At 41.1% G+C, this 14,181-nt stretch overlaps 1 protein-coding gene across 1 annotated transcript; it reads left to right on the top strand.

The window, feature by feature from the left end:
- The first annotated feature begins 8,717 nt into the window (after positions 1-8,717).
- Positions 8,718-13,826, top strand: tha1 (threonine aldolase 1). The gene is made up of 7 exons (XM_034040771.3): positions 8,718-9,170; positions 9,719-9,802; positions 9,895-9,983; positions 10,718-10,903; positions 11,624-11,761; positions 12,266-12,458; positions 13,016-13,826. Exons 1-7 carry the CDS (start codon positions 8,861-8,863, stop codon positions 13,318-13,320), a joined length of 1,305 nt encoding a protein of 434 aa, XP_033896662.1. The 5' UTR covers positions 8,718-8,860; the 3' UTR covers positions 13,321-13,826.
- The last annotated feature ends 355 nt before the right edge of the window (positions 13,827-14,181 follow it).

Below are 14,181 nucleotides of genomic sequence, written 5' to 3'. Positions count from 1 at the left end.
GACGGGAAAGAGGTAAACTATTGTGCCCTTTACAACGCACATAATTGGAGTTTTCCCACAGGAAATATGGATTTATTATTGGTTTTACTGGAATATCTGTTATGCAGTTGCCCCAACAACCAGATGCAGTGTCACATGGGCCTCTCATTATTTGCAGAGCAATAAAAAACAGGAACCAGTGTTTTAATAAGCATGTTTATGGACTGATTACATTTTAAACTGTACAGACTGATAAGGCTGCCTAAAAATCACTACAACCCCTCCTAAATTCTTAACCTGAAGCTTGTGGCATGCAATAATTAAGAACAACATTGAAGCATCAATTATCTATATATAAAAAAAACAGAATTGTGGAATGATATTCATATTTCATGTCAGGAATCTTCTTTTTTCTCAATTTGCAAAGAGGGTGAGATAACTAAGGTATATATATTGCATACTGCATGCATACATACAATACATTACAGTCATTATGGTTAGAAACCAAGAAGTTTCCTCTGTGGGAAGAAAACAGGAAATCTCACGCCAATGAAAGGGTGAATACTGAAAGCAGCTGGCACGTCCTGAGGAACGCTTAACATGCACAAAATCTTCAAAATATACAGCAGCAACAAAGGGTTAATTAAACTGAGAGAGCGAGAGAGTGTGAGAGTGTGTGTCTGTGTGTGTGTGTGAGATAAAGATCCTTTCTTTTTTGACCTTAGAAAGCTGATCTGTTTTTTTTCTTTTTCTTTTTCCTTTCTTGGCTGTAGAAAAGCTGTCCTGTTGTGCATCCAGTTCCCTCACTCAGTTCCCTGAAACCCAATCATTCACTCTGTGAAGCGTGTCTGCTTCCCCAGGGCACAGCTGAATGCGAGGGAGCCTCTTCACTGAATTGAAAGCAGATGAATAGAGCAACGGTTCCCTGTAGTCAGGTGACTTCTTACTCACATAGCATGCAAGTGCACTCATTCACAAGGGCCTGACAGTAACAACCTCTTTCTCTCTCTCTCTCTGTCTCTGCAAGGGCAGATGTGCCTGCAGCACACCTCAGCCCCAAGACACAGATTATTTAGTATTGATCTGATTGCATTGGCTATTTCATAGATTTAAACATGTGCACATTTCAATAATAATAAAACAAACTAAACATATTGTGAGACAGCAGGGAGGGGGTTAATTCCTCCCTATAGGAAAACATGTGCGTAAGGCACATTTTGGTTTTGTTTAATTGTTTGTGTTAATTGTTTTATTATTAATCATTACCTGCACCTGGTTACTATTGAAAACTGGAGCCAGGTGCAGGGTTTAAAAGGAGAGCAGTCAGTCTGCTCTGGGCAGCTGCTGAAGAGGGTAGAAGCCTGACTGTGCTGGTGTGGGGGGTACAGCCGTAAAATTAAGGGGGGGGAAAAAAAAGGTAGAGTGAATCCTTTTTGTGTGTGTGCTGTTTTGTTTGTTTGTTTGTTTGTTTGTTTGTTTGTTTATTTTGTTACAGGTAAACAGCTTAGCTGTCCTGTTTTCAGTTTAGGTTCCTGTTTTGTTTTAGTTATTGCTCAAAGAAGAGCTAGGTGTTTGTTTTGTTTATTTTTGTTTTTGTGTTTCATTAAAAATAGCGCAACTGCGCTTCAAAAATCCATTTCTGTGTGTTGGGTCAGTGTTTTTAAAGGGGCAATGAACCGTGGTGAGTGTGATTCTTTTACAATATATAATGCAAGTGCATGGGCAGATTATTTATATATATATATATATATATATATATATATATATAATGTGTGTGTGTGTGTGTTACCAGATCTTATAACTTATAACTAAGGAAGAAGGATAGCATTTTTGTTTATAGAACTAATGTGCTAACCTTGATTTACAGCTTCCTTACCGTATATGCTTCAAGTCTCATTTCCTTGTGGGTTTCATGCCTTATTGTTGGTGTTGGTAGCTGCATGCTGCCTTTGTCTAGCCATGTTTGAACATAATCTTCAGGTTTGAACAATACCAGCGGCAGGACGACTAATCTGACAAACGGAAGCGACGACTCTGTTGTTAAGACTGAATTTTCTTTTTGCCGTTTGAGGTGTAAAAAAAAAAGTGGCCTAACTTTGTGACTCCTAGATGTCGCATCCTCAAATAAGTATTTCCTGTTCATCCAATTCATGCATCAGGAAAGCGTTTTGATTATTGTGCATGTTATGCATAGAGTTATTTTTTGCAACAAAAGAATCTGGCACAAATTAACCACTGGCACTATGGAAGAGCAGCGAATGTTTCGTGCAAAAAGAAATTAAATAGAGATTCTTCTGTTGCATAACTAATTAACTAAACATACCAAGATTCTGAGATTAGCAGAAAGTCTAACGTGCCAACAGTATGACCTCAAAGTAATGCAATACTGTTAACTATAGATTAGCACTACAGGTCCCAGCCATCGAATTTAATTTGTGCTTAGCATTCACCCCCAGGGCATCCACAGCCAGGTGTCATATCCTACCTTTCAAGAAGCATGCCCGTAATCACAATAGACAGGGTCAGCTGCTTTTTATGAAGTTATAGTAATAAGGTCATTGTAACCCTAACAAGACTCACTTAAGCTGCAGGAAGAAGCAGTGGTATTACTGGTCTGAGTAGTTTCTTGCTAGTTTTATACAGTTCTCTTATTATTATTATTATTATTACTTTTTGCTTGCAAACCTAATAAAAACCTAGAGATATAGGGTATTGCATGTACTGTACAGAATGGCTGTGTGCTCTTTGCTAGTTTGATACAGGGTCCTCCAAGTGGCTGTGTGTGCCATACTGTACTGCCGCACCTCTGGGACCAATTAAACAGGCTGAGAATAAGCCTGACAGAAGACACAAGGTCACAGCGGCCCCTCCGCCACTCCTGACAGCCTGCCACCACTTCACTGCCAGCCTGCTTTAAAGGTTCATCTGCCTTATCGATCGGATTACAACAATATTGAAAAAGGAAATGTCAGGACAAATCATCTCCGGGAAGCCAAACATCCCTTGCATCGGATTTCCAAGTCCAGTATACAAATATATTTATACCTACAGTATCAATATGTGTGTATACACACACACACACACATATATATATATATATATAGATAGATAGATAGATAGATAGGGACTCTAATCTCAGTGTTAAGGTTATGCACGACAGCCAATAATGGTCATCGTCATCATAATAATAATAATAATAATAATAATACATAAAAAGCGAGGCGAGACTTTTCGGAAAGCACTCCTGGCCTCTCAGCCACCCCAATCTGCATCTGTTAGGAGAACAATCCAATCTGTCTCGCCGTCTTTGAGAAATTCAAGAGCCGTGCTGCTATCTCCCGGCACTGCTGAGGTAATGCTGGGAGTCCTTTAGCTAAAAGTGTAACAGTGTATAGAGTTACAGACTGACTATAAGAGAATCACTTCACTGTGAGCCCCCTCCAACCTTAAACACATATAGACACACACATTCACTCATATATACACCAGCACATATACATACATAGGAACATATACACGTACGCATACACAAATGAGCATAGACACACACACAAACACAACACACACTAGCTCACAGACATTCAGTACATACACTAAAACACATACGCACATACCAAATTGAACATATACACAAACAAATGCACAAACTGGTCCACATACACACACACACAAACATACATGCACGCGCACACACACACACAGTAAAGTCTATAATCTAGTAACTGATAGTGCTGCTGCTTTACCAACAAGGAAACGCTGCAGGTGTCATTATAATGTGCCTGTACATACCTGCCTGTGTTACTGGAATACAGGCGGCTATTTATGACCTTGAGGATGCCAGGTATTCACTTTGCCCTCAGCCACTGCCCTGGTTTTATTTTTTTTATTGCCTTTTCCGATCAAACACACGAACAAGGTAAAGTTAATCTCCTTGCATTACAAAGCATCCACTTATCGCTCGGTAAGCTGTAAAACTAATATTTATTTTACTGTCCGAATCTTACTGCTTCTCTTACTGGAAGCGAAATGCTGAATTTAATAGAACTTGATCAATGTAAACAGCACCTCCGATCTGTCAGAACTGGAGCTACGGAAAACCTAATATTACCAGCCATGATCTCATCTCCATAGCAGGGAGAGATGAACACAGACAGAGCTGCAAGGTCAGACAGTCCTCATCGACGTTCTGTTTAGGGAGAGTGTGCCGCAAGAAAAGGAGCATCATTTTATGCGTGAACTTGTATTAACAGTTACTGTATGAACTGGCCCCCAATCTATAAATGAAATTACAGGCAATTGAAGGCAACGAGACATATCTTTTTAACGAGTACAGGACGCCAATAAGCCGATTGAGCGCTTATTAAAGGTGCTGCTAGGGACAATACATTATCCCACAGATCTGAGGGGCAGTTCTCTCACCTGCAGGGTTAAATGTGGAGGTGTTGACTTCTGCCAGGAAGTGAAACGAAACAAGAGTATAGCTGCAAATGTAGCTTCATCTAGCTTCATTCTTAATGGCTCTAGAATACATTGCTCCTTACTTTGCCACATGATGTGAATGGAATAAGGAAGGCTGTTCGGTCCTGGCACTTAAAGGGAGTAAAGGAACATTTAGAGAAAAATGATAATTGGAGCAGCGACAGAACCCAGAACCACTCAGAAAGATTGCAAACACCTTAAAATAATAAAGGAAATGGAAAAAAAGCAATTATTTTATTTATTACTCCTGTACCTGAGTCATTACCAGATTGTACTACACAACTATAAAGTTAAATCAATATGGACAGCCTTTCAGATAAGCGTCATATCCTTGTGATGTATTCAAAGTGCTAACCACTTCTTTATACTGGTCTAGACACATCCCCAGGGTTGTTAATTATTATTTTTAATATGGGCTAATATTCCCTGGTTTGCATCAATTCAATAGCTCATAGGTCAGTAAAGATTTGCATGCACAGCTGTTCTCAAATGGCAGGGGCATGTCTTCTGCTTTGTTTGAAGAAGAAGCATATCAATTAAACAAACAAAGCAGTGTCGGGGTGTGGGTGATTCAGCAGTACATGACAGGAAGAGGGCTGTATATTCTCAATACATATCTATAGTTCTCTGGCTTGTGGCTCTGAGACACACCCTGCTTGTGAAGATTCCTTGTGTGGAAAACGCCTGACTGGAGAGCTGATAAGAAAACATTTCCAAAGACACACCCCTTATAAAAGTTTACTATGAATTAATAAAGCATTGCGCAAGCAGGATAAAGAATAGGTAGGTTGTGTAAAGCCCAGAGGTATGATAAAGCCAATTAAACTTGACAAGTCATGGTAGACTAAGGTAAATGCATAGTACAACCATGGGAAAGCAGCAAGATTTCCCTTTATAAGTGACCCAACATAGCACATTTCACATTTTCAAAAGTATTTTTTACCCTCCAAAATGAGTTAAAATGATTCCTCAATCAGTGGTACCACACAGGCACTGAGGGACAGACCCCGAAGATGAAACGGTTTCTAGCACGACAAACACGGTGAACAGCCATGTAACTGGGTAATTATGACAGATCCTACTCTGACATGGTAACCCTGTGTAATTACATGTAAATGGTTCTGGCTATTTACTGAAATTACACACTGAATCTAACAGTAGTTACCGTAGGATAGCAGGAAATGTTGGTAGTAACACACGTTATTACCGTGTAATTACATGGTTGTGTATTCTGCATTATCTAAAGCGTACTGTGGTTTATGTTGCAGCAAAACAATGGAAAGTGTATAAGCCCTCCTGTGGTGCATCCAAGGTCACTGGAACTGGAGTCAGATGTTCGGTTGACATCATACTGTATGCAAAAAAAAATTAAAAAAAATTACCATAACAAAAAAAGTAAAGTCATTCTTAGAAGCAAGGAGTTGCCAATTTCTTAATCCTTTATTGCATACTGATAACGACATTGCAGCAAGCTGGCTGAAACTCACATGACATATTATACCTTGGCCTTTTTAAAGCTCCACTATGGCAGACTGGCTGTTGTGCGCAAGCCAAACAGAACAACCTGGTCCAGGGAGGCCTTTCTGGAGCTATGACATCATATCCTGTGCAGTTGCCAGCTGGACCAAACCAGGCAGGCTCTGCACCCAGGTGGGTTTATTTATTTGCAAACACTATAAATCTATTCCCTCTACAGTGCAACCCCTGTGCCTTCACACCAGCAAGCTGCACGGATGAAATAATGGCTTTAGAGGGAGGGCTAACCAGTCGAGCTGTCTGTGGGGTATTAGGAACAGATAACAGTACATAGATGAGCAAGTTGGAGCACCAGCGAATGAGATGCTGTTGTGTGTGGAAACAGCTTTTACCACAAGCTGGAACTGGAAAGCTATTTTACTCTGTGGTATTCGGATTAAAGGGCATTTTGTCTCTAAAGACTTCCCAGAATTTCTGCCTTATTGGATGACTTCCATTGTGGTGTATTCAAACAGTGAAGGCTTCCCATAAATATTTAACATACACTGTAATGGGGCAGCAGGGGGGGTTAACACAGCAGTGTAATATGAATAAGACATAAACTAAGGATAAATTCCTACTGTTTTCTACCATCAAATTGCGTTCTCTAAAATATTAATACATAGACATTTTATAGAGCTAACCTTACTGTAACACATGATACAATCGATCATGTATGTAGCCCATTTTAAAGGAAACCCAACAATCCTTGGAGATGAAAAACATAACGTGCATGTTGAAGAGCTTTTATTCAGTTAACTACAGATAAGAAAACATTTGTAGCCAATGAAACTTTTCTCATCAACTTCCAGATTTTATTACTGAATACAATATTACCAATGTACATAGATCCATAAATAGTCCCTAACCAATACATTTCTGCAGTATTGTGGACACAGCAACTTTACATTTTTTTACAACACTACATTGCTGATTATCAACAACATTTATACAATGCAAATATACTCTAAATGCAGCCTACAGTGCTGGCAATATTGCAATTTGAAGCAAACTGATGGGGAAAAAGCAGAAGAGGGTGAACCAAATACAGAGAGAGAGGATTTATTATTAAGAGTTTACACGTTCATCTGCTCGTCCAAATAATTTTTTGCAACTTTTAAAAGCCACAACCTTTTCCTTTGAATACTTGGGAAGAGGAGCTTTGCTGTGGAGGCCTTTACAAAATAACAATGAATTAACTATAATCCGGGCACCCAGTGCCAACTGGCATAGCTGCCAGCATTTACTGGAAAGCCCAACAGCTGTGCTATCGAATGTCACCGCTTACAATAACCCTCCTGCTCTTTAAATAATACACGGTGTGAAAGGAAACAGTCGGGCTGCAGCCACACGTTTCAATGAGCCTCTCAGCTCTATCTAACCTAACCAATTGTTCTTACTGCTGCATGGGAGGGACCATTTCAAGGTGTTTAAAATTATTTTATGAGTATTTAATCAGGAAAGGCTGTTTAGATTAAAATCTATTTTCTAAACTGCCTTTTATTCCTAGAAAAAGACTTTACAATAGAGCCCATTATCTTTCAGTTGAATTCCAGTGAAATACAATGCCCAATTCATGATAAGCTGTAGACAGTTGTCTTCATAGGAACTGACACTTATCAAAATGCATGATCAACAGCCATTAGAAAGTGGCACAGCTTATTTCAAAGAGACGTCACCTTCACTTTCTGAACAAGGCAACACAGTAGTAAAACCTGGACCTGTGACTATGCTTTGAATACAGTCACAGCTTTAAAATAAGACAGTGGCTTCAATATTGGTTTATTTATGGATGCTGTGTGGCCTAGTCAGTACATTCTAGTTTCTGAGTCAACTTCAGTAGCAGAACATGAAAGGCTTCACACAATTCTACCTCCTACTATAAACAGCAGCTGTGCCAGGTTGGTTTTGGCAGTACAAAACAGAAAAAAAAAAAAAAAAATTACATGGGCTACATCAATCAAGTTCTTTTTATAAGATCAAAGGTATATTAGCACTAAGCTATACTAAAACATAACGCACACAACGAAAATGAAGTAAACAAAGCAGGCATTCTGCATTGGTAGTAAATGGATATCATTTCCTGCACCGTCTTGCTTATCAGAATGTTTTAACATTGTTTGAAGTGGAGGCAGTTTTCTATGACAAGATACCTAGTAGGAACCGTTCTGAGTGGGGTAAAACGCGAAGCACACCAAGCACCAGTGACTGATACACTGAATGCCACGATTAGGATTAACCTTAGCCGAGGGAAGGACATGTTAGAGGAATACCTTCAGAGTTCCAGATTTAGCTTGAGTTGGGAGGACCTCTAGTGGATTGGCATTGCAGGTTCTCCCTTTTAACATTACAACACTCTGACTCTACAGTTTTGTATAGACACTCGAATGTCTTTGGCTTGAGCTGGAGCGACACCTGGTGGCCTGGATATGAACTGCATGGTCCTAGTAAACCCAGCATTAATCTGTCAAAAGAAAACATCTTCCATCGTCAAAGCGGGACACAATTTAAAGCAACCTGATTTAGTAAGCTCTGCTTAGTTTTTCAGAACTCATTCCTGTTTTATGGTTGAAGCCACTAAAACGAGGCATTTTAAAACTAAAGAATGTATTTGATCAGGTGAACTTTCAAATTGAAAACACGGTAGTGCCTGAATTAATTTTTTTTTAAAAAAAACCTTTCCAAACGTACTCCGTCTCTCCCGTCACATGCACAAGCCTTTTCACGTGCATTAGAAACTGCTCGACAGTGCCAGCTCGATTGGAGTGTCCTTTCCAAGTGCTGTACAGTATCAATGATTACCGAGACTAGAGATCCAAAGTTCATTACCCCACGCCGTTAGCGAATCTTTTTTCGGCTGCTGAAGTTCTGCGCGTGAATAGCAAAAATGACCTTAAAACGACTGACATGTTCAGTACATGCATTACTGCAGCGCAGGTGTCAAATTACCAATATTAATAATACCGGACTGCAACAGACACCTTGCACCGGTTCTGTACGTAAACCGGGAGCTTTAATAGCACGCTCTTATTATGGGGCTGCAAGGTCCACAGATCAAGGAGACAACGGCTCGGTTCTGGTGCGCACGGTCGACCTACGCAGTGACACCGTCACCAAACCCGGACCAGCGATGCGACGTGCCATGGCCGAGGCTGAGGTCGGGGACAATGTGTACGGCGAGGATCCCACTGTCAACGGTAACAGAAATCATCCACATTGTTAACTGATGCAGACAACAGTAAGACGGATGCCATCGGTCATGCATACTGTTGTGTTGCTGTACTACTGTTGAATAAGTTATATAAAAAGACACGTCATTGTTATTTAAAATCACTATGATGAAAAGATAATATGATCCTACAGTAACAGGGGCGTGTATGCACCGTGTACCGCAGAACTGTCCAAGGATTTGTTCTTTACTTGGGATATATTAACTCAGCTTGAATCAGTCAGTCAAAGGTGTTTGCTGTCCGCTTTCTAATGGTAGCAAGTGTGTTGCATGATGACACAAGCACAGACCCTGACAATTAAACTGCAGAACAACCCAGAGATCAGAGAGTCTTCCTTCTGAGACCATTCCTTCATAAACATCAGTCCCATATTAAAAAGAACAGATGCAGCTGTACATCCAGTACCACAGGTGTTTCTACTGTTAGTCCTACTCCTGCATGTATTGGCCTTCATAGTTCAGAAGGGAGCCAGCTCTTTGTCACCCATTCCTTTATTCATGTCATATTTTCTCCAGAGCTGCAGAGACAGGCGGCGCAGTTGTTTGGGATGGAGGATGCCCTCTTTGTACCCTCTGGAACTATGAGCAACCTCATTGCTGGTAAGATCTCTGCAGGCTGACAGTAACCAGGGGTGCCAGTCAGGGCTTTTTCAAATGACAGCATCCCAGTCTGTGCTTGTGTCTCGTTGCAGTAATGAGTCACTGCCGAGAGAGAGGCGAGGAGGTCATACTGGGGGAGAAGTCACATCTGCACATTTACGAGCAAGGGGGCACCGCGCAGGTATGAGGGGTGGGGACATTGGGACACTGACAGCTGATGTCTATATGTGATTATGCATTCATTTAGTAATAAGGGAGAGGGGGTGGTAATTGGTTTAAATTGCACAGTCAAAGTGCCTATGTGCATATCTTTTATTAATTGATTTATTTATACAGGAAATTAACCCATTGAGGCCAAGGCCTCATTTACAAGGGGGTCCTGCCATACACAGACATAATCATACATAAAACAACACAATTAATGTTTGTGTGGTCCAGCCTTAGACAATAAAAACAAATAAACAAAGGAGCAGTAATACAGTGTTTTTCTTTTCTTTTCTTTTCTGTGGACTAAAAGAAAAGCCATGCCAAGGAGTTGTAAGGAAATCCCCAATACGTTCTTTATAACCAAAAAATGAGAGGTTATCAAATTCCATTCTTAAACCATGTGAAAAAGGGTTCCAGTTTTTTGGGAGTCGATAAGAAAAAGCCAGTTCTCCTATCCTTGGGACTACCAAATTACCGGAATCAAAAGATCGCAAACTAAGCCAGTCTTGACCTTTTTGACCAAGTACCAAAATGGTGTCGCATGATTGCATGCTGTTAATAGTTAACAGGCCCTTGCAATAATTAAGCTTGTATGTGAGTGGAATGCAGTGACACGCACAGCATTTCTGTGTCTGCATGACCTCACCACTCACCAGGCTGATTGCTTGAAGTGTTTTCACACTGCGCTCTCCTGCCTTCCCCTCGCAGTGTGCAGGGGTTCACTCCTGCACCGTGCGCAATAACGCTGACGGCACCTTTAACCTTGAGGAGGTGGAGTCAAAGATCCGCCACGGCTACCCGGACTCGCACTACCCTCGAACCCGGCTCATCGGGGTGGAGAACACACACAACATCCAGGGGGGCCGCGTGCTGCCCCTCGCCTTTCTCAAGGAGGTGAGGAAGCACACTGTATTATTATTATGATTTATTTCTTAGCAGACGTCCTTATCCAGGGCGACTTACAATTGTTACAAGATATTACATTTTTTTTTTTTTTTTTACATACAATTACCCATTTATACAGTTGGGTTTTTACTGGAGCAATCTAGGTAAAGTACCTTGCTCAAGGGTACAGCAGCAGTGTCCCCAACCGGGGATTGAACCCACAACCCTCCAGTCAAGAGTCCAGAGCCCTAACCACTACTCCACACTGCTGCCCTGTCAGCTATATAAATCTGTTGCATGCATATAGTTTGAGATAACGCCGTGGGACGGAATGCTTATGAAACACTTGCATGCATTCCAGTCGCCCCAGTCGTTAAGTGGATGCACTGGAGATGGCTTGCTGATTAAAATCTATAGGATATAAGGAGAGGACGTGATTATGAGAGGTGTAGAATTGAGACACATGCCACCTCTTCCCGTTTTGCAGCAACAAACTCTTTTTAGGTCTGTTTAAAGTGTGATGATCAAATTTGAACCTGTTGATTTAGTACATGTGCTGAATATATTCCAGACGCTTTTGATGTGCATGGCTTTCCATACCTTCCACTAATTCACTGCTGATGATGCAGTAACGAGGGAGCTCTGTATAATAAACACATAGAGATCTAACGCAGTTCACTCGCTCACAGTCCTGCTCCCAGCTCTCTGTTCTCTCCCTGCCCCCCGCAGCTCCGCGGCCTTGCTGACCGCTACGGCCTGGTGGTGCACATGGACGGAGCGCGGCTGATGAACGCTGCCGTGGCGCTGAGCGTCCGTCCGTCCGACATCCTGCAACACTGCGACTCGGTCACCGTCTGTCTGTCCAAGGTAACGAGGATCCCAGAGGCTGCTGCCTCAACATCAGGCTGTTCACATTTAACAAGCAGAGATCATCTTTGGAATGTTACTGTCATCACCTTTCTGTCGTGTAGTGAAGTTTAATTCCGCTGCAGCTACTGTTTCTGCTGGCTTGAAGTTCTTACAGTTTATGTGAATAGGGAAAAGCAGTTTGTTTTTATAGCAGATTTTGAGTACCTAATATAACCTAAAATCACATTAAAAAAATAAAATAAAACAAACCTTCATGCACAAAAACATGTGTTCAGTTTTTAATAGGATTACAGTCAGCACTCACATATCCAACCCTATAAAATTTTCAGTCAAGTCAGTATTCAAAAGTCAGTATTCAAAATTGCAGAATGTAGTGCTCGATAAGGCCCTAATGTCACAGTTTACTTGCAAATGAAAATGTACAAATACTTAGATGTTAATACTTAGTTACACTGTAAGCGTGTTTTCAGATGCTGTGACTGTGTGCTTTGTGTTTGGCAGGGTCTCGGGGCCCCGGTGGGCTCTCTCCTAGCGGGGCGGAGGGAGTTTGTGCAGAGGGCAGTGCGAGCCCGCAAGGTGCTGGGTGGGGGGATGCGGCAGGCTGGCATCCTGGCAGCGGCTGGCATCCTGGCACTCACCGACATGGTGGACAGGCTGAAGGACGACCATCGCAACGCCAAGACCTTTGCCCGAGGTAGAGGACCCAGGAGGGATTGATTGAAAGTGCTACTGCCCTGATAAAAGTCTCCCATTGTAAAAAAGCATAGCAACATAATACAGCACAGTGAGAGCATGGTGACGCATAGCCAGGTATGGTAAGGCATATTGATAAACATGGCAAACCAGGGTAAGCTATGGTAAATGCATAGTACAACCATGGGAAAAGTGTGGGAAAACTCCATAAAAAAATACCGTGGTAAACTTTTATTAGGGTAAGCAATGCTTTAATATTCACATTCTCACCTCTTATTAGCTTTATTAACATTATTACTGGTACCGTGCTGAGAGTCTTTCAGCTGGTCGCTTGTTTTTTAATTCTGCATGTTTCCAATGCAGTGCAATTGCTGACCAGGGAGTCACGTAAACACAAAATCTTTTTTTTTAGCATTTTGACTGTACTTGCTTCTACTTGCAATTGTATTCTTTAGAAACCCATTAAGAGCCTTCAATGGGATACTCTGCTTATCTATAGATCATCTGCAGCTGTAGGTCACACAGTCTGTGTCGTTTCACACCTCTGTTTTTCCCCAGCATTGCTGCAGCCCGAGTTTCCTCTCGGCTGCGTGGACCTCAGTGCTGTGGAGACTAATATCCTGAGGTTCAGGATGCAGCAGCCTGGGCTGACCCCCCAGGAGTTCTGCACCCGCATGGAGGAGGTGACCCCCGGGGAGGTGGAGTCTCTGGGGCAGGGGGTCCGGGTCCTCATGTTCCCTCACGTGGAGGGCTCAGTGCGGGCAGTGTGGCATCTAGACGTCTCCGAAAAGGACACTCAGGTCGCCATCCTCAAACTGAACTACATCACACAGAAGTACAGGGAGGAGCGACAGAGTGCCTAGCAAAGGACTGGCCTCCAAAAGCTATAGCTATGATATGTAATGAAGAAGGAAAGTAATTGAAGGATAAAATAATCACTCCTTTAATAATACATTACGACGTTTCAGCTTCCGCCTTCTTCAGATAGCATGGTAGAAAAAAAATAGTGTGTTTTCACTTGATCTATTCTTCAATAAGTATTTCAAGTGATTGATGAGTATGCTGTTGGATCCTGATTCTCCTTGGATAGAGAGCTGTTTGATTCTCTTTTTAACAATGGTTTCAATGCTTTTTATGTTACTGTTTTTAAGTTCTGGATATTTAGCTGATGTTTTCCGACAGTATTCCCCCCCCCCCCCCCCCCCCCAAACACTCCTGGCAATGTTTGTCAATTTATGTGTGAATTCTAAAGTAATTATTTGTGAAAAGGATTAACACAAGCCTCAAAACACCTCAATCAATGTTTACATGACTTTTTTTACCTGGATTTCTACTGTAATCAAAGTAAATAAATAAATAAAAATGACAACTAATGTGTCCATATTTTATATTGTACTTCATAATTTTATATATATATATATATATATATATATATATATATATATATATATATATATATATATATATATATATATATATATTCAACCCTTTCATGCATGAAATATTGAAAATAGCTGAAAAAAAGGAGATTTGGGTGCATCGTAAATATATTTTTCAATTAAAAGTGTTTTCCATTTTTTTTATTGATTTTTATGGGGAAAAATTACATCCACATGTCCCCATATAATGACTAGAAGAAAGTTTTTTTGTGTAACCATCCCCATATTATTATTATTATTTATTTCTTAGCAGACGCCCTTATCCAGGGCAACTTACAATTGTTA

This window comes from Acipenser ruthenus, chromosome 19, assembly GCF_902713425.1.
Source record: "Acipenser ruthenus chromosome 19, fAciRut3.2 maternal haplotype, whole genome shotgun sequence".
NCBI lineage: Eukaryota > Metazoa > Chordata > Actinopteri > Acipenseriformes > Acipenseridae > Acipenser > Acipenser ruthenus.
This window is presented reverse-complemented; position numbering and strand designations above follow the sequence as displayed.